This window comes from Orbicella faveolata, unplaced genomic scaffold (genome assembly GCF_042242905.1).
Source record: "Orbicella faveolata isolate gen_17 unplaced genomic scaffold, um_ofav_v1 contig_26, whole genome shotgun sequence".
Taxonomy (NCBI): Eukaryota; Metazoa; Cnidaria; class Anthozoa; order Scleractinia; family Merulinidae; genus Orbicella; species Orbicella faveolata.
In genome coordinates, this window is record NW_028301554.1 from 1716532 (window position 1) to 1739497 (window position 22966).

The following is a 22966-nucleotide window of genomic DNA, read 5'->3' on the forward strand; positions in this document are numbered from 1 at the left end:
GCCAATAGTTACCTCTTTTATTTTAAAGATACATATGAATAAAAAAATAATTTGATTGATTCTGGTGATAATCATCTATCTTTCTCGTCCTTCATTTATTCACAGCCTATCTGAACCAAACATGCTTAGTTGACCGGTTTGGTGAAAAGTTAGTTTGTAGCTCGAATTCTCGTCCCCAGTCACCTGTTCCTCTTCGGCTTCCAGTGGAGCCCTGACACGAGGAAAAGGAGGCTCTTGACACACATGATTTGCTCGGCTGGATTTGTAGATTCAAATGTTCCTGGATTCAGCGCTGATTTCCTTCTCGGAAGCATCCACTAGTTGATCTCTTGTGGAAAACGTCACTGAAAATGTTTCCCGTAAGCCAATTTTAAATGCCGAGAGATCTGTAGGTGATTTGGTCGAACAATTTAAGATACAGACCAACTAGCAGAAATAGACGAATAAGTGAAAATCTTAGTCCAAGAGTGTAGCATATCAAATCATTTCTCTCCAGAGCCACCTCGCTTTTCCTCGCGCTAGTGCCCTGCTAGCTAGGAGGGACGAGTGGTTCTGGGGATGAGTTTGGGCCCGCAGTCTTGGTCAGAGGGGTTACTAAGACACGCAACGTGTCGTGACAGCGTCATTCTCGCGTGATCACTTTCAATTTGACTGCGCATGTTTTTCATTAGGCAGAGGAAACCGCACACTGTTCGGACTGTGAACACCTATCTACACATAGCTTACACTAGCTATTTTGCCTCTTCTAAAAACTGAGTAGATGATAGTCTTATCCTAGTTAATTAAATGTTTGGCGATTTCTCAGCTTTAAGTAGCAGTCTCAGCCCATTCTTTACCCTCCTACACAGACGCTCTTTGGGCTTGTCACGCAATCTTCCCCTCTTCGTGGGGGAGGAAGATCGCGTGACGAGACCAAAGGGCGTCTGCGAAGGAGGCTACCCATTCTTTAGCTATCCGTATAGTTTGCAGATCTCAGATCGCAGGAATCAGTCAAAAACGCGTCATTCCTCAGCTCCCACCATTCATCCCCTTGAGCAGCGGTCAAATGCAATGCGAAAATTTAGCGCTGATTCGGTTTTTCGTTCCCACGGGGCAGTTTGAAAGAGTTTGAAGCAAAAGCAGTTGTTAACCAGATTACGAGTTGATGGTGGATAAAATAACGTAATGTAACGTGACGAAGCATAACATACAATAGCAAAACACAACATACGGCAACATGGACTACGAGCCCCAGTTTTCTATGAGTGAATAGAACGAGTAAACGAGGGGAACTTAACCGAGTTGGTTATGGCTCATACAGAACTCGGGCTCGTAGTCCAATTGCCAAAAAGAACTGTTTCAGTAGACTCTAGAAGGGATCATTGTCTATCAGAGAATAGAGAATGAGAGAACCAATCAGATTCGTGGATTTCCAAAATAACAAACCTTAGCAGACGTTTACTATTCTCTGCACACTGGCCAAGGATTTCAAAGACCTGAGCTGTTTACACGCGTTAGTTAAACGGGAATTACGTTCGCAGTGCATTTGACTGCTGTGAAGAGGACACGAAATAAAAGCTTTTAACATCAAAGTTTTCTCAGAACTATTTGGAAATGATTACAAAGAGGCTTGTAACTCAAAGAACTGAGTAGTAAAACGATCTATAAAGAGAAGGACTGAAGAGTAAAACGGTCTCAAGTTCTCTACAAAGTAAAGGTATATATGTTACACTTTAGTGTTAAGTTGCGTTACATTTAAGTGTACAGTTACGTTACACTTTAGTGTCATCTCCGTTGCTATCTGGTGAACGATCCTCCATCGGGATCCCGTTTAAGTCGAGGTTCTCCTTTTCTTCATCCTTGGCGATTTCTCCAAGTTCCTCCGGAGTGACATACTTGTAGAAGTAGGACATGATTCCAAAGATAATGGCGATCACGCCCATTAGACCTCCGTACAGGAACATCTCTTTATCCTGCGAAAAACAAAAAATGCACGTGAAAACCATTTTCCTTCCTTCACCGTAGGAAATATCGAGCCCAGATCTCCCCCAACCAAGCTGAATGGAGTCAAACAGAGTGAGAACTGGGTACCAGATTAGACTGGAGGCACATTGTAAGCCCGCCATTTTGTTCCGTGTCTTTCGCATTTGCACCACCAAGAATAAAACACAGTAACAATACAGTGTACGCTATTTAAACAATTGAGGACTTTTTCCGTGTAGGTTTAAGAACACATTTTTTCATACAGACAGAAGGTAAGGTAAAGTCTGCATACGAGCCAAGCAGCCTATCAGGCCGAAGTTTATCGTGGTTTCTGTGGCATGAAGCGACTAAGAATTATTTCTACTTCCCTCTGGATGAGATGCTAGTCCATCGCAGGGTTACCCCCTGCATTAAATTTGCCGGTACCCATTTATACACCTGGGCGGGCAGAGGCACTGTGAGAGTAAAGTGTCTTGCCCAAGAACACAACACAATGTCTCCAGCCAGGGCTTGAACCCGAACCGCTCGATCCGGAGTTGAGCGCACTAACCATGAGGCCACCCCATCTAACAGACAGAAGGCACTTACAGTCAGTCCGGTGACTCGCATAACTTACCACTCCCATTGCAGGCAACACTGAGGCCAATATAACCACAATAAGATCACCAAAAGCAACTGTTAACAGCCAAAAAGACTGAAGGACAGACTTCATAGAGGTAGGAGCCTGAAATAGAAAGGACATCATAGTTATGAACGGTACCTCTATAAACGTCAAAAAACTGGATATCTTATGAGTTAAGGAACCGAGCTCGTGGGATGTAGAGTCAAAGTGGCAACACTCTTGGCTCCAGTCTCTTTCTGTGAAAAACCAATTATCCCCATTTGCAACTTTTTAAAATGGGACAGAGGGTCTTGCTCGGAACACACAAGGCTCCCATATTGTCTTAACTCTTCCCGATAGATTGTTGGGAGTGGATGATCCTTGTTTAAGATAAAATCTGGTAATTTTAGTCTTAATTAAAACAGAACCAGCGGCATAACTGTTGTCATGGCAACGACACGACGGGTGTCATTATGTTTCTTTTGTGATTTACATTTCTGGTGCCATGTTTAAACGTACACTGCTTTAATATTTCCAGAGTTATTCTCGATTGTGTTGTGCTGTTTTATTGGCACCACCTATGACGTCATCACTTTCCTCATTTGCATAGTACAAAAACGTGAATATCTCTGAAACGAAAAAAGATATTCCAAAAAGGAAAACGCCATTCTTCTTTACTTTGAAAAGCCTTTCAAATAAGCAGTAATTATTTTATACTTCGTAGGCACTTTAAGGTATAGTTTGGTCATGTACAAAATTACCTTAACATGGAAAGAAACCTGAAAATAGTACTTTACTAAGATAGATAAACACCAAAGAGATACTAATAAATTGTAAAGGAACAAAGATGGTTAAGGATGGGGAAGATTAACACGGATTACAAACGAAGAACTTGACAAATTCAGGCTAAACTCCTCAAGATATGCAAACCGTGACGTACTCCTTTAAACACGTGGTGTGGACGGGCTGTAATTACTCACCTGCGAGTATGCAAATCCCAAGCCAGTCACAGAGAACATGACCTCAGATGCAGTCAGCACAACATACTGTGGAACTTGTAACACACGAGACACGGTCGTACCCGGAGCATCCTCGTACATGAATGAATCAAACTGGTAAAAGAGAGGAAAGGAAAGTGACTAAATATATAGTTAGCTGCAGTTATCGTCCAGCGCCCAGACGTTGAAAGCATAGTTAATAGAGGGGAATGGCTATGAAGCCCGGAAAACTTCAAAGCAGCAAAAAAGATGCCAAGATTTATGTTGGAAGGTCCACGACCGTGCACAATCTTTTTTGTTTTTCGCGCATACAGTATACGTGAATTACAATAACCGTAACGTTTCTTTCATTTGTTCCTCGGTCGGAAATAAACAACTATTGTGTTTTGTGCACGGTTAAGGCTAAAACAACGAGTGAAAATGTACAACAAAGAACTCTATAGGGATTTATAACCATTCTCCTTCATCAACTGTGTTTCAAAGGGTGCTATCCATGCACTGGATAACTAAATCGTTATCCATTGAAGTGTTTATAAAACAAACTATGCTATCCAGCGGATAATGCTTTGCCGACTGGTTAGCTTCAGCCATCCTTGAACACCCGGAGCAGTTCTCGCATACCCTGTTTTTTTTCACATATGTCAATTTGTTTTCAACTTATTCCTTTCAAAAAACACATATTAGCATTAGTATTTACCTTGCCAGAGTCGGGATCACCCTTAGGCGGGTGAATAACCACAGTGTAACCTCCAAAATTACCAAACTTGATTTTCCTGTTTTGCTCCTAGAAGGAAAGAGATTTAACGTACTTTGCTACTCAAGGGAAGAAACACTGTGAAGACTGAGCGTTAGGTACGAAGACGTGTGTTTCCAACGACTGAAACTGTGTTTCAACTATGTTGCGTTTTCAAGTTTCAGTAACTAGTTCACTACGCATCGATCCACGAGTTAAGGAAACCCGTGCAACGTGCTGCAGCCAATCAGGGCTACGACATTATCTACTGAGCCAATGAAAATCAACTGTTAAGACTAGACCACTTTTTCCCGCGCTTGCGAGAGCTTACACTCTTTCCATGTGGCCAACGTATTTTCTCGCGCTTCAACCAGTTACATGTTTTCCCACGCGAGTTTTTTCCATGAGTTCCGATTGGCTCTTAATTACACTGCCTTCAGACAAAGTAATTGGTTAAAAATAAGTTTAATTAGCTCATATTAGGTTAAGACAGCGACCATCAGAGGAAGGAAAAGAGAAATAAAAAACATCTTTTCTGTTTTACACTGACCTAGCTTGCGCAAATACTCACCACAGAGTGAAACTTTGTTCCATTAGTCGCATGCATGATAGTGTCTATATAGTACCTGGCGGGGAAAATAGCAAAACAATTACTAGCTCAGTCTAAGTAGGTAAAGTCTGCATACGAGCTAAGTGGCCCATCAGGCGAAGCTTATCCCGGTTTCTGTAGCATGAAGTGACTAGGAGTATTTCTACATTTAAGTATCTCCTTCTTATGCTAAGGCGCTAGTGTAAACCAGCCTCAGTTTTGTAAAGCTCATATTTTGAGCGTAAGCTCGTCGTCATAGCAAAGGGAAGAGAACAGAGCGTGACGAGCTGTATTGAAGGAGCTACGACACGGTTTGCGCATATTGAAAAGTTTAGCCTACATTTTTCAAGTTCGTCGTTTGTAATCCGTGTCAATCTTCTCCATCCTTAACCACCCTTGTTCCTATATGGTTTATTAGTATATACCACACAAGTGAATAGTGCTTTTCGCGCGCTCTGATTGGTTAACTCGGAGGTGATTAGCAAGTACTATTCACCTCCGAGCAGCCGGCGCGAACGCTTTTAAAATTTCCGACCGCTTGTCACACATAAAATAACGTTTAGGTCCGCTAATTATTCAGCTTGTGTGGTAAATACTAAAACAATTATTCACCTCGGTGTCAGTGAAAGTGTTGGATATTTTCCTCCACTTCGGTGAATAATTGTTAATTATTCTCTTTGGTGTTTTTCTATCTTAATAAACCGGTCAGTGTAAAACGCTGACTGCGGACTGCAGACTGCGGACCGGGGATAAACTGAGGACTGCAGACTGCATTTTGTAGCATTCTTGACTGATTCGTGTTACCGTTTACATCATTGAGAACCAAGCGTAAACAGGCTAACCGGAGCGCTGTCTTGGCTAACCCGAGTGATATCCAACCTAACCGGAGTGATATTCAATCCAACCAGAGTGCAGATTTTCACTACGATTAGCCTGAATGACTCTGTTTACCGTGGCTGGCACTCGATCATGGAAATAACACGATACATACTTAAAAAGTCTGTAGTCTGCAGTCTGCATTACCCCTGGACAGCAGTCACTATCTGCAGTCCGCAGTTTGCGTTTTATACTGACCGCTTGATAAACTATCATTTTCAGGTTTCCTCCAATTTAAAGGTAATTTTGTACGCAGTAACGCGTTGTTTACTCTACTACAAGTGTGGTTTGTGCGATGCAAACTATGTCAGGTATACGTGCCGACACCTCTATCAGCGGGTTGAGGAACACAAAGGATCGTCTTCAATCGGGAATCACATTAAAGAACAACATGGAACAGTCCCAAGTGACATATCATGATTTTAAGATCTTGAGAAAGTGCCAAAGTAAATTTGATTGCCTGACCTACGAAATGCTCTTTATAAAGGAGCTTAAGCTAACTTTAAACAAAGAGTCTGTTCAATGCGTGCAAAGTTTTTTTTAAAGTTTCGTATATCATCTTGTTATTTTAATACTTACATTTTAGCGCTTGTATTTGTTCACATATTTTATCGTTGGACATTCTCACGCCCTAATTTGTACTTATATATGTTTATTATATGACCAGCTCCGTGAGCGGGGAAGATGAATCAAATCCTGCGTGTTGATTGGCTACCCGAGCGGGCAAGGTGAAGCTATCTTGCCCGCTCGGGACTACCCGCCGTGTCCCGCAAGAAAAAATTTCCCCGAAAGCCATATAATAAATCCTTTATTGACCAAGTTTGTTCGGTCAGTAACCCATATATATTTCATTCGCTTTTTCTACAACTTGAAAATGATATCAGGGAGATCGAAACGTCGCTTTTTATCGCTAGTTTTTATTCAGAAATTTTGTACCTGGCCAAAAATAAGTCAAAATACCGTGTCTGAGCTACTTTAAGGGCGGGCACCAGTACTTACTCGCCAGTTCCTATCAGACTATAGGAAGAGTTTTCCGGCCCAATGTTCTCCAGAACTGTTGGTTTGACATTACTGAATATTGACTTAAATTCCACGTCCACTCTCTCAGGCAGCTTGTCTCCACCAGAGTAAATCACTCTAAAGAAGCGAAAAGAAAATGAAAGCAATGTACTTCTAACAACCTCAGATATTCTAAGGTTTACACGAAGACAGGATTGCCCTTAAAAGAGCCTCACGTAGGCGTATTCACGAAGATGGAACCGAAGAATTTCCGATACTTATCAACCAATCAGAGGTTAATACGAGCACTTCCGAACACTTACTTCGTCAGCTCGACGATACAAAAGCAACTGTCATAGAAAACGTGGATTCAGATGGAATTCACTTGCTCTATCGCTGACCCAAACGAACACAACACAATTTACCATCATTATGTAAGTAGTCCTTCTGTTAACTAGCTTAAGAAGAAAGTAAGGTCTCCAGGTAATATCAATAGAGACATACCTCACTCGGGTTTCAGCTTTATTGATGTCAATATCAGGCAGTTTCATTGTAAACTAAAAAAAGACAAAGAAACAAAGTTCTCAGAACGCTTCCAAAGGAAATGATATGACCTCAAAGTTTTATTGTTTCTACATGTAGTTCCCAGTATTTTATTTCTTTCGCTCTAGTGTGGTGAGAAGATAGTCGGTGTAACCTGGGACCGAGCTTGCATCGTTCAACCGAAAAACTGAACAAAAACAGATAAACGTACATTCTTTACTTTACCTTGTTCAAAATGAACTCATTGTTGGAGATTTCTACCACGGCACTGAAAACTTTCCTGTCGTCGAGTTGCAAGCTAACGCGCTTCTCTTTGACATTACAGCCATCGCCACGGGCTTTGAGTGTAAAATTCATCAATCCCGACTGACCGACAAACACTGGTGACTTCTGCGTTGGTAAATGAACCACAAAAAAAGAAAAAATAAATAAAGTATCAAACACTCTTCTTTCAGGACTTTTCTGTTCCCTGTCACACGCCTGTCGAGAAAAGTCGACCGTGCTTTGTACTGCGGTAATCGCACTTTTTTTAATTGCTCCACAGAAGTCATACTTACTCTGATCTGAACTTAAATATTGCTTAAAGAAAGCATTGGCGATCTGTTGCCCATTATTCTACTATGCTCTGCTATGTTGTACTTTACTGTGTTATGTTTTGGTAGGTAGGTAGGTAGGCAGGTAAGTCTGCATGCGAGCCAAGTGGCCCATCAGGCCGGAGCTTATCCCGGTTTCTGTAGCATGAAGCGACTGGGAGTATTTCTATTCCCCCCTGGATGGGATGCTAGTCCATCGCAGGGTTACCCCCAGCATTAAGTTCGCCGGTACCCATTTATACACCTGGGTGGAGAGAGGCACTGTGAGAGTAAAGTGTCTTGCTCAAGAACACAACACAATATCCCCGGCCAGGGCTCGAACCCGGACCGCTCAATCCGGAGACGAGCGCACTAACCATGAGGCCACCGCGCCTCCCACATGTTTTGGTATGTTGCGCTTTATTGTGCTATGTTGTGCTAAGTTGTGCCATGTTGTGCCATGTTGTGCCATGTTGTGCCATGTTGTGCCATGTTGTGCCATGTTGCTCTACTTCGCGCAATGTTGTGCTATGTTGCCTCTTTTGTGTCAATTATATTGCGTTATGTTGTTCTATGTTGTTCTATTTCGCGCTATGTTGTGCTATGTTGTCTCTCTTGTGTTATGTTGCACTATGTTGAACTTAAACATTGAACACTAGTAGAACAGTTAAATACCTCTCCGTAATCAAGGTCCACCCTAAAGAAGGATTCTCGGTCGATAGAGATTGGACATGGAACACTGTTAATGAATTCCACAGTGGTTTTGCCTGCTTCTGGCGCCGAAGGCCCCTCGCCTATAGTCTAAAGAACAACATGCATGTGACAAGTATAAAAGTTAACTTGTTGTTAAGAAAACTTAAGCAGAGTAGGGCAAATAAAATTAAGCAGTTAATTGTTTTTTTGAAGTCTAGTACAGTGGAACCTGGGTTTAACAAACCTCTATGTAACGAAGTCCGTGGCATAACGAACGATTTTCCTGGCCCCAGTAATGGTAAAATATATGGAAAGGAACCTCGATACAACGAAACCTCGTTATATAGTTCTAAGCCACACTCAACAATCATGCACATGTAAATAATCTCAATAATTTCATACTCGTTTTATCAATTGTACATAGTTTTATTAATTTTATTTATAGTGTCCCCATTTAGTGGTTATTTACTGCTATTTTAGTTTGGCACTTAAATAAAGGTATTCATTCATTCATTCATTCATTCAGTCATTCATATTTTGCCAGTCCCTTGGCCCTTCGCCATATCGAGGTTCTACTGTATCTGAAAAGGTAGGCAACCTTCCCCAGTAGGAATATTGCAAGACTGTCCCCCTGGATGGGGTTCAATTTATCAGGTTACCATGGTTATTTGTTCGTACCCATTTCTACTCGTGCAAGGAAGGGGAGCGTTTAGTCAACTTACTTGGATCTGAATCTGCACAAAAGCACAGATAACAAAAGCTACCGCGGCGAGCACCAGGCCTCCAGACATCTTCTTCAGGGCACTGTGGTATGGAATAGCAAAATCGCAGAAAGACGCGTGATTTATATTTCAATGCCAGGAGTAAAAACTTCATAGTAACATGCTAATTCCTTTTACTGATCTTCGTACATTTTAAGTCATACTAGAAAGGAGAATTTGCTTACTCATCAGTCGCGTATCAAAACAAATTACTTTGCTGTCCAATATTGCTATATTCGTACATCCAGTATACACGATTTCGCATTAATTCTTGGGGGAAGAAATTGAGTCGCGATAACTAGTTTGGAATGGATTGAATCATCAGAAGGAATAGCAAATAAAGCGATTACACTGACAAGGTTATCAAAAAAAAAAAAAAAAAAAAAACTAAAACAAGATTAACAAACAAGGTTTATGAAAGAGCAATTTCTCTTTCTCGTATAGAGTGTGTTCAAGTGAAGTCATTAAATTCTCAAATCCAAAACTAAAGACCCACTAAAGGTTTTATCCTCATCAGACATAAGGGGTACTAAATTTATATCTGTTTACAACTTTCCAGCTCAATAGCGTCCTTCGTTTGGAAACCAGAGTGCGGAGTTATGGCGGTGCCTGACATAAAGCTAAGATCGCGTTCGTCAAAAAATATACACTTATCTCGTGATTTTTGCCATTGTAGGAGTTAAAATATTAAGAAATGTGCTTGTGTAAATTATTTTTGGATTGGTTCAGATAATCAGTCGCCTAGATAGTCAAGGGGGTCCTTCAACATGCATGGCGGCTCCATACTAGGCTCTATAATTTTGCGCGGAACATTTCAACGAATAGCTCAACTTTGGGACAACGCCCACACCTTAGACTTGGAGAACTGTCTTCTTTATTTATCGTCTATAATATCACAATTTCTTGTCTTTATCCACTGAATGGAAAGGACGGAAAGGGCGAGGAACACGAAGAATTTCCGAACGTTCTTGAGTAATTAATCAGCAAAAGGACTAGTGCTTCGGTAATTGAAATGAATGCTTCTCGCCATTGTCATGATATGCCATGCTGCAATGTAATGCCAAGGATCTTAAAGCATTTAAATTCAAGATGTCTGCCATTTTGGATTTGCCTCGAAGACCGTGTTGAAGAGGTTGTTCAAGCTGCTGATCAACTTGTGATGCAAGCCACTGGCTTAGTGAATTAATTCTGGGTGAAATTAAAAATTACTAGAATACTCTGATTGATTGGATTTAACATTTGCCGACGAAAGGGGCTTTCGGGCGAAATACGGTTGGACGATCGGGCGGTTGGTCAATCAATCAATCAATCAACCAATCAATCAATCAATCAATCATTCATTCAACCACAACCATCTACCTGAGAGGCATTTGACATCGCTCAAACATAGGATAAATAACTCCATCGTATAGAGGTATAAGGATCAAGACCAGAATTGGATTCAAAGCCTGTAAGAGAAATAAAGTGAAAAGAGAATTACTGTGAAAGATCTAACAAACGCCCCCTCTCTTATAAACGCCTCCTATCCATTAAATGCCCGCTCTCTAATAATCGCCCCTTTTCTAACAGAGGCGCCCCCCCCACCCCCCCCCCCAAAAAGAAAATCGTCTGAAAGTCAAGAAAACGCTCTGTAAAGCAAAATCATGCGATTTATTTAACACCTTGGTTGCTTAGACAGCAATGGCTTAAGAACTGTATCCTGTTCGATCTCAAGTCCAAAGTACGGATATCGCTCTTTATTTTCTTACTTTCTGCGCTCAGAATGTCGGTCAATTTTCTTTCGGTTTGATCTGGCTCGATAGCGCACAGAACAACAAGGCCCACTTCACGTTTTCGTTTTCCACAAACTGCGACAATGAACGTCACAAGGAAAGGCTATCGTCCGACCCAAGCACAAGCACAGCTCTCTGTACCGGATGAGCCCGGCCTCCCAAACCCTCTTCAGGTCATCACTGAGTCGGATGTCGACGAAGCCGATTGACCACTGTTGACCCAGATGACGACGAGGAAATTGATATAGAACCATGAACTTGCTATTTTCGCCGCGTTGATAGAGAACTATGAACTTTTATTTGTATTTTGTCAGTAGTTGTTACGGCTCACTTGAAATAAAAGCCTCTCTTTAATAAACGCCTCATACCTATTTATCTATTTAACGCCCCCCTTACACCACAAACATTTAATAAACGCCCCGGGCGTTTATTTTGATCATTTACGGTAGCTCCAAATTCAGTCAACTAATCGTTGTTCTTTTGAAAGGGACGCATTGCTTTAAAAGTATAAACATATTTTAGGAGTTTACTTACTTGAATCTGGTCGGAACGTAACGTGAAGCCACCCTAAATTGGAGAATAAAATCAACATACAAAAAAACTTTAAAATACAAATTACAACAGTTTTTAATATTTAGAAAGCAAACCACATCAGACGTAGCTGACGAGGGTCCTCTATCCTGGTCGAATTGGAACTTGGAGAGGTTAGCTTTTGTAAACGGAGGAAAGCCGGGCTACCCAGAAAAAAACCCTCGGAGCAAGGCGAGAGCCAGCAACAAACTCAACCCACATATGGCACCGTGCCGGAATTGAGCTCTCTCACCATTGCGCCATCAGATTAAAGCTTTGACTGGGTTCAACAACTCACCAAGTCGCCGTCCATCTGCTCAGCTTGAAGAGTCCAGCTTGAACCCTGAAAATACGTAAGAACGTGATTTGAAGCAAAATTAAAGACGAACTTTGCTGCTCAGGGAGAAAGCAAAGACGCAACAACCGGTGACGATATTGGTTTTTGAAATAGAGAACCTTGATCAATAGTGTTGTTTTGTTTTGGAGACTGATAACGTTAAGAGCAAGCCTGCGAAACAACGAGGTCTGCAATTGTATTCTTCAACCTTCTAATATTCCTTTTTCGCGATTCACCTAGAAATAAATTAGGTCCTGACATCTTCTGAACAAGCTAGCTTTGATAGGTTTTAAATCTCCTACGTTTACGTCACTTGATTTATGACACAGCTTTGTAGGCAGTTTGGTCTCGCTAAAAACTACCTGAAAACTATTGCAGAAGTTACCATAGAAATCCTGTTTCTAGTAACGCAACTGATTCTTGTTTCCTTTCGCTGCCGTTAATTGAGCTGTCACGGTAACCCCTCTCCGGCTCTTCTAACAGAGACACGTGTTGCGTGACGGTTCGAGTTGCGGTTATGTTGATGCAACATTGGTCTAACAAATAAAATATTTTACCTGTTGATGGAAAAGGGCCCAAAACACAGGCAGAGGTATGTACATCTTCAATACACGGAGTAAAAGTTTGATGTCGTTGATTTCTTTGTGCTGCGCAAAAAAGGAGCGAACATTGTAAGAATGGAAAAATAAAATGGACAAAGGATAAAGACAAGTAAAGAGCTAATTTCCCCATTTTTTCGGCCTCTAAATCCCCACCAGAAAAACTGCTCGTGCACTGTTAAAAATTGGATTTAACGCCGATATATCCTCTCCACAGACAAGGTAGTTTGCACTCCCACCTGGCTTAAGTTAATATACTGGCAAATTTAAAGAAATTTTCTTCGAAAGCCTGTGGAAATATTCACTCAGCCAGTTAAGCAGCCGATTCATTTTTTTAGAATCATTCTCATCCCTAGAGCCTGCGCTTCTTTTGGTAAGCACCGATTCACGGACTTCCGTCAAATCTGAAAGCCTGATTGGCTTAGGATACGAAACGAAGACTCTGCGCTTGCTCAGAAAATCGTATCCGGACAGACTGCTTGCCAAAGAAAGTGCGGCCTCTTGGTCGGGAATGGAATAAAATACCGGGGAGGGCACGTGTGGTTAAGCAACTGTCACGGGTGGAGAGGTGGCTGTGATGTCAAGGGAATTTTTTCATAAGCGACCGTTACACATCTGATCAAAACATCCAATTTACGTTAGTTTGATAATGAGCTGTCTTCAAAACAAACTCCATGTTTACCTCATATTCATCAGAAGCGTTGTCCAACCAATGGTTACACTGCGCAGGTCCAGAACCACTGACCTTGTTTGAAACTGCGTGCTACGAAAAGATTAAAAAAATCCGTTAACTTGCTTTCTTAAAGCAAGTACCAGGCGAAAGCGTGACAACTCTCAATGAATTGCACCATGAACACTATAAGCGTGGCATGTACGATAATTTAGATGGTCACGCAACACTAAATCTGGAAAGTATTGTGTAACAAGCCAAGCTACCGCTACGCCCCAAATTGAAAAGCCTTAGACTACATCTTACCCCCATAATTTTGAAAACACGGATCATCACGTTACCAGATGGATCTTTTAGCGTGTACAGCCGCTTTCCCGCAACAAGAGAAACTGTAAACAAAGAAAAACATTACAGCAAAGGTTACACGTAAAACCGTTTAGTTCGAGACTAGAAACTTGCGTTCTACCGAAAGGGGTCTGGAGCGAACTTACAGTCCGTTCGCGTCCAATACAGTGATAACAATGGCACTTTTCCACAACAAACTTACTGGTTGCCCCAATGATAAGAATAGTGTTAATTGCAAACACTGCTGGATAACAGTCCCTTCCAAAACACTGCACATCAGCTGCAAAGAAACAGAAAGAAAGATTTGTTACTGCTAAAACGACTATCGTAAAGTCCGTAAATTATCAATACCTTTAATTTTCTGTCCATCAACGTAATTGTCTGAAAAACGTAAGGGATGGACCATTATGTTTTTTATGGGAAGGAGGGGTTAGGCAATTATAAAAAAAAAATCTGCAGTAGATAAAGCGACAAAAAAGTCAGGCAAAAAGTCATGCATCCTATTTGTGATCCTGGTCAGCTTTTGAGGTTAATCTGAATGCTTTCAGGTCATCTTTGCTAATTTATTTACCCACAAAGTCCATAAACATGCCTCGCCATTATTTTTAACTTCTTAATTCGACAATGATAACATGAAGTCGACGAAACGTCATGTTGCTTTGCTTTCGATATTTTTCTTGCTTAACTGTTTTTGGAAATCGTTTTCTATTAGGAGTCAATAAAGATCATCATTATTGGTATTGAAAAAAATCTAACGACGATTTGCTTGCAATTGGCCTTAGTCAGTTGAAGTGCGATGGGCGAGATACGAGGGTGAAACGTGAGATACTCGCGAGTAATCCGCGCTCCGTTATCTACCCTCGAAAGCTCATGAAAAAACTCAGTTTACCCTCACAATTTAAAAAACCCTAATATATGCTACTGCATTGAAACAAATCACCATAAAACGAAGACTCACTTCGGACCATTGGAATAAACCACATGCAGAGCACGGCGCCTACATTGACCGAGGCATAAAACATGGCAAAAAACAGCTCCAACATGTGTTCCTGTGGAAATAAAATAGTTACAAACAAACGTTTGAGTATTGTAGTAAGAAAGAAAGGTAAGCGTTGCGTGATGACTTTGAAAACGTCATCCTGTCACGACCCAAACGAAGATGTTTGCGTGACGACCTAAATGAAGATGTTTGGGTGATGACCCAAATAAAGACGTTGCGCGACAATCAATATAAAGGTGGTCGTGGAGAACAGGTAGTACCCCCGAAACAGTGTATTTGCTTGGCTCCTTCTGATCTTAACTTGTGTAGATCAAAAGATGCGCTTCCTTCCGGTTCACTCGATTTGGGTTCGTAAGGTTTGGGACTTCCTGAAATCTTAATCATTCACAGGCACTCGCGCACGAGAGATAGAGAACCGCATGGGGCTAGAATGAGCAGAAAAAGATATCAACTTCTTTGTGTTGATTTAAGACTGGACTAACCTGATCTTTGCGGAACTGATCGCCACCAAACGCTGCGAGACAAGGCTTGATGTTACCACAAGCAATGGCCATGGCAAACAAAGATATTAGAGGTCCAACCCTGAAAGACGAATGATGAATTAAACTCCATGAATAGGGAAGACGGCGAACGACTCCGTTATTATTAAATTTACCGCGAGGATCGAACTGGTAGATCACAGATGTTAGATTGGCAAGAGAAAATTGGATAATTAACATAACGAATGAACAAGCGAACGGACGGACGGATGGATAAATAGATGAATATTTCGGTATCGGAGGTTGACTGACTGACTTACTGACTGGCGCACTCATCGTCTGTCTGTCTGTCTGTCTGTCTGTCTGTCTGGCTGACTAACTGACTGACTGCCTGACTAACTGACTGACTGCCTGACTGAGTGACTGACTGGCTGATTGACTGACTGATTGAACGAAATGGACAGGTGGACGGACGAACGAACGAACGAATAACCGACTGAAAGAACCCAAGAAAAAATGACTTACGCATTCCTTTGACCAATAGTGTCTACACTGGTCAGTGTAAGGAGGACCTCAGAAATGGAATAAAGGAACAATGTGTAGGCGATGGTTCTACAAAGCAATGATACGACAAAACTAAAGGTGTGAAAACTGTAAAGCACACGCGACGACAAAAGCAGGCTTACAACTAAATCAGCGTACAAAAAGCAAGATAAACAAACGAGAAAGGACTGAAAACTACGTATCGACTTCAGTTCGTTATGGAACACAAGATCAGCATAAGTTTAATTTAAGTTAGAACCAGTACCACTTAATTGTACTGCTCAATAGGGTTAGTCACGCATCTTGTACAGCATTATAACCAGTACCACATGAAAGTACTGCTCAATAGCTTTCATTTGAATGGTCACACAGTAGGGCTTCATCCACAGACTTAAAAGTTAGAACCATGTTGCACGGCAAAATAAACAGTACCACATGAAAGTACTGCTCAATAGCTTTCATTTGAATGGTCACACTCTAGGGTTTGATCCACAGACTGAAAGTTAAGAACCACATATTATACCTTAATAGACAGTAAAAGGTTGACTATTGGAGTGAAAATTTCTATGACTTATTGACTTACCGATACTTTCCTAGCCAACTGTCAGCAATCATGGCCCCGATAACTCCGGTAAAGTAACTAGTCATGCTAAAAGCATGATATATACTCTTGCCGTTTGCTTTGTTGAACATGAGGTCTTTGGTCAAATACAGCACCAGCACCGCTAAGAAAAAGAAAATATGTGGAACATTCTCTTGAGCGAAACTTTGTTCAATGTAGGGTGGGAATGGAAACAGCGAGTTCCATGAGATTCTTTCGATTAAAGACCCTGTTTGGTGAAGTATTGTTTGATTTCAGGTTCCAGGGAGATACTAATGAGTTTCGTAGTTAGTGGAAACGCTACGGTAGGGAGTGGATTGAGGAACAGAAACAAAAAAACACATAGAATGGAGAAAGAAACCCGCCCGAAATCTTGGGTCTTTTGACCCCCAAAATTCTCGCGGTCAGTTTTGTTCTCGCGTGCGACGATTTTGAACAATAAGGGGCTGTCCATAGCTTAAAAAAAATCAAAGATGACATAGAAATATATTCAAAGGGAGAACATTGATAAGGAGGGGTGCATGGGAAGACGAGGGGAAGAGGTAGGGGTCGCGCGAGCTCACGACGGCGAGCGAAAGAATTTCGAACAAGTCGACGCGTTGCGCCTCGTGTCCCCATTATTCTCCTCCCTGGATTTCTCGTTCACGATCTCGGTGATTATCGCGCACGTGCGCTCGCCCATGCGACTGACAGTGTAAAACGTCATTCACTACTGCTTGTTGGAATATCCCAGTAAGGCTTACTAAGTGCAATTACTTACTTTTGATTCCATAATAAGAGAAACGTTCACCAAATTCAGTTATCAGAATCGGCCAAGTTGCGTTGGGGAATTTAGTGAACCAGTTCTGAGCAGAAAAAAGAAAAGACTAGTTTAGTGTCATGAGAAAGCAATCAAAAACAGGGGGGTCACCAAGGGGCGAATTAGAAAAAAGGCTGTAGCAGTTGTGGTAACAACTTAATTAAACAGCGGGTTATACCACGGTTGAATTTAAACTTTTACGTTGGTATTTCGTTATTTTCATCATGATGATTGTCTGTTACAAGAAAAGCAAGTACAAAAAATGACTACAATCTCTCTTCCAACAGAGGCTGCACTCTCTCTTTTCTTCTCTCTGGTTGCTGTGGAGAGGGGCGGCAAGAAGAGAGATCTGGGAACGAGTTTACTACGACCTGAAAGGTTTGGGATCATCCGATGTTCTTCAGAAATTTGAAGCTGTCTGGCTGAGTAGAATTGAATTGCAAGGTATTCTTGTTGTTATATAAAAATATCAGCATACGTGGCGAGGGAACTGAGTACGAAACTAAAGAAACTAAATAGAACCTTGGTTTTAGTGCAGCAATTTCCCGCATGATCCTCATCTTCGGCAACTGAAAAAAATAACGTAGAAAAAAGTATTTACGATGTTACTAACATCCATACGTTGATAGCATATTCTAGTTGTCCACTGTGTTCTAGTCTCAGAGCTTTTCTCTATTTCCCTGCCAAATCTGACAGCAGCGAGACTGGAAAACAGCTCAGCAGCTGCCGGTAACTTCTTTCGTGACGGTAAGAAAGAGACCTTAACCTAGACTAGCCAATAAAATTCGCTAGTGACCCATCCCAGACTAACCTGTGAATACAGCCGCCTCTCGTACCTCCCCTGCACGGTTTGGCGTCTCGTTTGGCCCTCTATTGCAAAGCGTCAAATTAGACGGGAGCGACAGAGGCAGTTTGATCCCAGGCTTTCTCTCTCCTTTGCCTCCCTTGTTGTTCAGTCAAGGAAGGCAAAGGAGAGAGAGCCTGCGTCGAGGTCGTCACTATTGCAGCCAGTGAGCTGCTATTAAAGTTAAAAGATAATTTCCAGTCCGTGCACTTCGCAGGCTCAGCACCCCGATGTTCGTGAGTCTCACACGATGGACTGCGAATCATTCGTTACGAACCGCTTACCTTATCTATGAGGCAATCTGAATTGTTTCTCCAACAGCTTTTTTGATTTCTGCAGCTAGAATCGAGTGATCTGAGAAAGAACGAAGCATAGAGCTTCGCACCTTTTTTAGCGGTTGATATGAAACATTAAGGACTTCTTCGTTTCTGAGGACTTCGTGTAAGTGGTTTCGAAATGTTACAAAAAATTTGTGAGGTCTTTTAATAAATTAAACCAAAAACGGTAAGAAAACTCTCGAGACTGCGCAGTGCGGACTGGAAATCATCTTTGACGTCACGTTTGGTATTTCCACTTTTGTGCGAAGTCCTGGTCTAGCGGAGTAGTTTCCCACTAAAACTTATCAGTTTCCCAGTGAATGACAGGCCATTCAACCCCTTTAAAACCCTGCCCTTCCCATACCTTAGGCAAGGGGTACCTAATCCTGCATTGCGTGTCTCTACAGTAAAGTATTCTCATTCGTGTAATAATAAAGAGTGCAAAGGAAACTAACGTTACTGCAAATTCCGCCAGACTATGGGGAGAGGACTTCGTGGGGTTCGGGCTGACCCCCTAAATTAAACAAAAATGAGACATCATAACACGTTGACTTGGCCTCAGAACGCTGCAAATCCCGTTTCTGAGGACCTTTAACCATTTCCCCCGGGACGATGCCCCACGTACCCCCTACAGGGGAATCCACTGGCCAACGCTAATCAAACAGCGGCAGTCAAAAGTGCAGCTGTAAAAGTGTTTTTCCAGACAACTAATTTGATCGTAGATACGTTACCGTGGAATCTTGTAAAAACAAGAATATACACAGGAAAAAATTTTCCTAATGGTTTCCGCGCGTTACAAGGTTAGCAATTGTTGTGTGACAAGTCAAGAAGGTCCTAAGCGTTGGCGGTATGACAAAAATTTCACACTTTGGTGTCGAATCCCTAAGAATGAAAAAAGGAATTAGAAACACTTATGAACGAAAAGTAAAAGAAGATGTTTTTATTCTGGGCCGTGCACCATTCTCCTTAGCCTGCTAGCAGATATTTCATTTTCGACAAATTTCTGCAGCGCAGCTGTCGACATCCTTGCAAGTATAAAAAGCATGAAGCCCAAAATTTTACAAATATGCAAAGAACGAGTGGGATAAGAGCCTTCTTAGCTGGCGGGATTACGCGCCGTGTGAGTGCTGTGTTTTGGTAAACCCCGGCTCGCTCGCGCGCGAGATCCCGCAAGCTGCGGGGACTACAGGTTCGATTTCGACAGAAATCTTGTTTAGTTTAATCTCTATGGAGAACATTGCTTTTGCGTTCGGGTATCTAATAAACAAAAGAGAGATCTATTAAGGTCATGACTTTCAATTAAACATTTCCGCTCGAGATAGGATTGAAGGATAGAAACTTGATGACATTTGATAGGTAATGTTGGGATGAAAGGCATACCGTCTCTGATAAATATTTTTCAGGTTCTCCCAACATCACGTCTCAAAATAACCAAACTCCCCTAAAGAGGCTATGCCTTCTTCATACCATTTCGCCTTTTATTGCTGCTATTGGCATAAATTGTTTCGTCTTTTCAACATATGAAAAGAAGAAAGCTTTAATGGGCCGGGCGCGAGAGGTCATTGTGTTAATTACTGACTGATTGTTGTACAAGGTTGTACCGGGAACGGTGTAAATCTCAGCCTAAGAAACTAAAACCAACGAAAATAGAGTCAAAATAAAATGACAAAGGCCCTAAGATTGCGACAAAAGACAAAACAAACAAGACTGGATCATGTTTATACATTTTAGGGTCACCTTGCAACACTGAAATTTGGCTTGACTACCTAACCTTGTTGTTACCGGCTCAGTGCAAATTTAGAATCAAAAATGTTAACCGTGGTTTAATAATTGGTTTGTTCAAACATGGCTCTTTGGTGAAATCAGGTGTATTTCTATTCAAAAACAAAGCAAACGAAATATTAAGTATAACAATAAGCGAAAAAATACAACCGCAGTTTCCAAAAGGTTTGCAAAGAAGCGACATTTAATGACCTAACCTTTAACAGGGTCGCAATTTTTTTAATTGCAATTGAGAGACAAAAGCGTCAATGTACTCTCTAAAAAAACAAATTTGGTGAAAATAGTTTCGTTGTGCAGCTCTGCTACCAAAGACGGCATCTTTGAAAATAGCGGACCGTTTGTATACTAAATTTTATTATACAAATGTCTGACAGAACATCGGCAGCTGTAACATCAAAAGGGATTCGGCGCGCCCGTGAACTGAACTGGGTAGCTCCTGTATTCAACCAGGCAGGATATTTCCAGGAAGATTGCTGTTGTTGTTATTAAAACAATCTATAAAAGTGAGCGCGCGATCCGAAATCTTTTATGATCAATATTGTTCGATATGATCACGCTAGGCGCAGCCGAACAGTTGTGAAAAGCTTTTAAGAAACTTGCCCGCGAATTCCAACTGTTGTAGATTGCACAGGTTTGCGCACTGAGCTGGGACACAAATTGCTACTTTAAGACGGACAGAACGAGGAGTAAACGGTAACCGACTAACGAAAAGGAGAGGAAAGATGTAAAATAACCCCAGTGCATTTGGAGACGTACCCTGCACTTGCCGGCTAGTACTCAAACAATCTTCTATTGCAATCATAGCAACAGTTTTTCACTTACTTGCTGGCTCATACTTGATATTGCTTTCCGAGCGGTCTCGTATCCCAGCCATCGTTCTTCGCTTTCCAACAAGAAATCAAAATTTGTATTTCACAAATACGCTATCTCACGTTCAGGACCTAAACTGAAGGGGTGTCTACTCGTGTTTGTTTCGGTAAAAGATCTCTCCGAATTTTCATTGTCTTCAATTGACAGTCGGTGTCAATTGACCGGTCGAATGTCCAATCACGTAAAGAAAATTGAAAATCCATTTGAAAGATAGCCAGACCCAGACCGTTCATTTCGAGGTACATTTCACCCGCGCATTTCACCGTCTCCATATTCAATCTTGAAAATCTTAGTATCCGCTGCTAGCAGAGTCTGCTTGATTTGAGATAGGTTTATTACACAATCAAAGAGGGATAATTTACACTTGTAGATAGAATCCGATGTTTATTATTGCACTGACGTCTGTTTATTGTTTGATTTTATCGTTGCTTGTCAGTCATAAACTCATAATTCATTCCTAGCCCCCTAGGAGGTGGAGTATATTGAGGGGGGAGGGAAAGGGACCTTTATAGTCCTTTGTAAAGGATCGACCCTACTTTTTCATTATAAGATTCTACAAATGAACTTTCCTCGTCTGGCACATCGAGAACATCGTTCTAGGTGTCGAATTTTAAATCGCAAGATACGAAAATAAATATTTGGCTTATATATTTCATATCAAGGGTTTTTTTCGGACGTCGGGTGTATTTTTGGGTGTGAGGGTGGGAGGGTAGGGAAAAATCTTGCAATTGAAAGTGTGCGTGGTCCGGCTTGTAGTTAAGCCTGAATTATAGATTTTGGTTGCATCAAAAGTACATTTTGGTTCATGTTCGAGTGATCCTTCCCCTCTTTTTGATTTCAAATTTTGTCATCGGTCATCAGAGCGCGACTCTCTCTAACGCCGCCGACAGGAGCGCCTCGAAATAGAAAATTACGTAACCCGGGCTCTTGTGAATCGTATTCATAAAGGATTGTTAATTTCGCTTAGCTATAGCTTCGAAAAGCCATTCTGATACATAAAAATATTCTCCATTAAGAAGGAGGCGTCTCTTCCGCCCCACTCCTACCGCCCCCCCCGCCTCCACAACTTCGTACGTCTCCCAAGTTCCAAGCACTCTCTTTACTGATACAATATCGGTATAGGTCAGGAATAGCTGTGATTTCAGGGCGTCGAGAAAAGGCGATAACCATTGTGTTGCAAAATAAACAATATAAGGCAAGGCGCAATACCTTGCAATACTAAATTAAACCATGAAACGAAAAGAACCATTGTCAATCTCATACCAGATTTTTTCCAATTTGGCGACTTCGATGGCGCGATTCCATCGCTTAGAACTCCTGCCGGCAAACAAGACACAGATCCGTTAGCCTCCCTCGATGTGACAGAGCCGTCACAATTGTCGCGAGTTCCAAGGACTGCAACAAGTGGTTCGTGTTCCGTTCGCGGCATTGACGCAAAATCTCGCTCTCTGCTAATAATTTCTTAGCTACAGGCCACACATAATATGCAGATATCACTTTGAACAGATAAAACATTAAGTCCAGTCGCCACGGGTTCCTTGGCTATTCAGTTTGCTCTGCGAGACACACGTCACTTAGAATAAGACTAACATAAACAACTGTTATCCCTTTCCAAATACACGGTTGCAACACGTTTAGAAAGATCCTATATAAATTAACTGAAGGAGTATTTGCGCTTGACATTCCAAAATATCGAAGGCCATTCACTCTAGCAAAAAGATCCAAGAAAACACACAAAAAAGCAAAAACAAAACAAATAAACAAAACTAGGCTCGATTTCCACCGCGGCTGGTAATCAAGCCTGATACAGCATACAGTAGGTAGTTTTCCTCTACAATTGACCGTTTCCTACCCAGGGGGTGGGGGGGGGGGAGTGGGCAAGGAACTACCATGTAAAAATCATGGGGTGCCCGTTGTACCTTTCATGGGCAAAAACGCGGTAAAAACGCGGTTTTGGTACCTCTTAGGGTGTTGCGCCTCAAAAGGTTCCCAGCGGGAGCTTTCCAGGTTCCTTTTAGGGTATTGAGCCGAAAAAAAAAAAAAAGACAGGTGATGTGTTATGTAAGAATTGGTTCCAGTTAGGTAAGATAAAAATTTCAAGCCACGCCCAC

At 41.6% G+C, this 22966-nt stretch overlaps 1 protein-coding gene across 2 annotated transcripts; it reads right to left on the reverse strand.

The window, feature by feature from the left end:
- LOC110040739 (solute carrier family 15 member 2-like) lies at positions 1-22918 on the reverse strand. Of its 2 annotated transcripts, none has more exons than XM_089295298.1 (24): positions 22119-22918; positions 17565-17611; positions 17004-17088; positions 16226-16367; positions 15625-15711; positions 15103-15202; positions 14579-14669; positions 13823-13900; positions 13582-13664; positions 13288-13368; positions 12564-12653; positions 11968-12012; positions 11634-11666; positions 10687-10775; positions 9289-9370; positions 8549-8674; positions 7527-7691; positions 7263-7315; positions 6759-6896; positions 4866-4920; positions 4259-4345; positions 3544-3675; positions 2579-2686; positions 1-1952 (listed from the first exon to the last, which is right to left on the reverse strand). In XM_089295298.1, the coding sequence occupies exons 1-24, from the start codon at positions 22282-22284 to the stop codon at positions 1752-1754; spliced, it is 2364 nt and encodes a 787-aa protein (XP_089151424.1). In that variant the 5' UTR covers positions 22285-22918; the 3' UTR covers positions 1-1751. The 2 variants fall into 2 exon arrangements, with proteins under 2 accessions (XP_089151424.1, XP_089151425.1); XM_089295299.1 differs by lacking the exon at positions 22119-22918 and adding an exon at positions 20808-21136.
- Positions 22919-22966: the final 48 nt, after the last annotated feature.

Excerpts from the sequence above, each read along its gene's own strand:
- LOC110040739 (XM_089295298.1), bottom strand. The coding sequence starts at position 22,284 with ATGCCGCGAACGGAACACGAACCACTTGTTGCAGTCCTTGGAACTCGC. Across the intron at positions 17,612-22,118 it reads GCCAAATTGGAAAAAATCTG|TTGCCGAAGATGAGGATCAT; the intron begins GTATGAGATTGA and ends TATTTTTTTCAG. Across the intron at positions 14,670-15,102 it reads ATCAGTTCCGCAAAGATCAG|GAACACATGTTGGAGCTGTT; the intron begins GTTAGTCCAGTC and ends TTATTTCCACAG.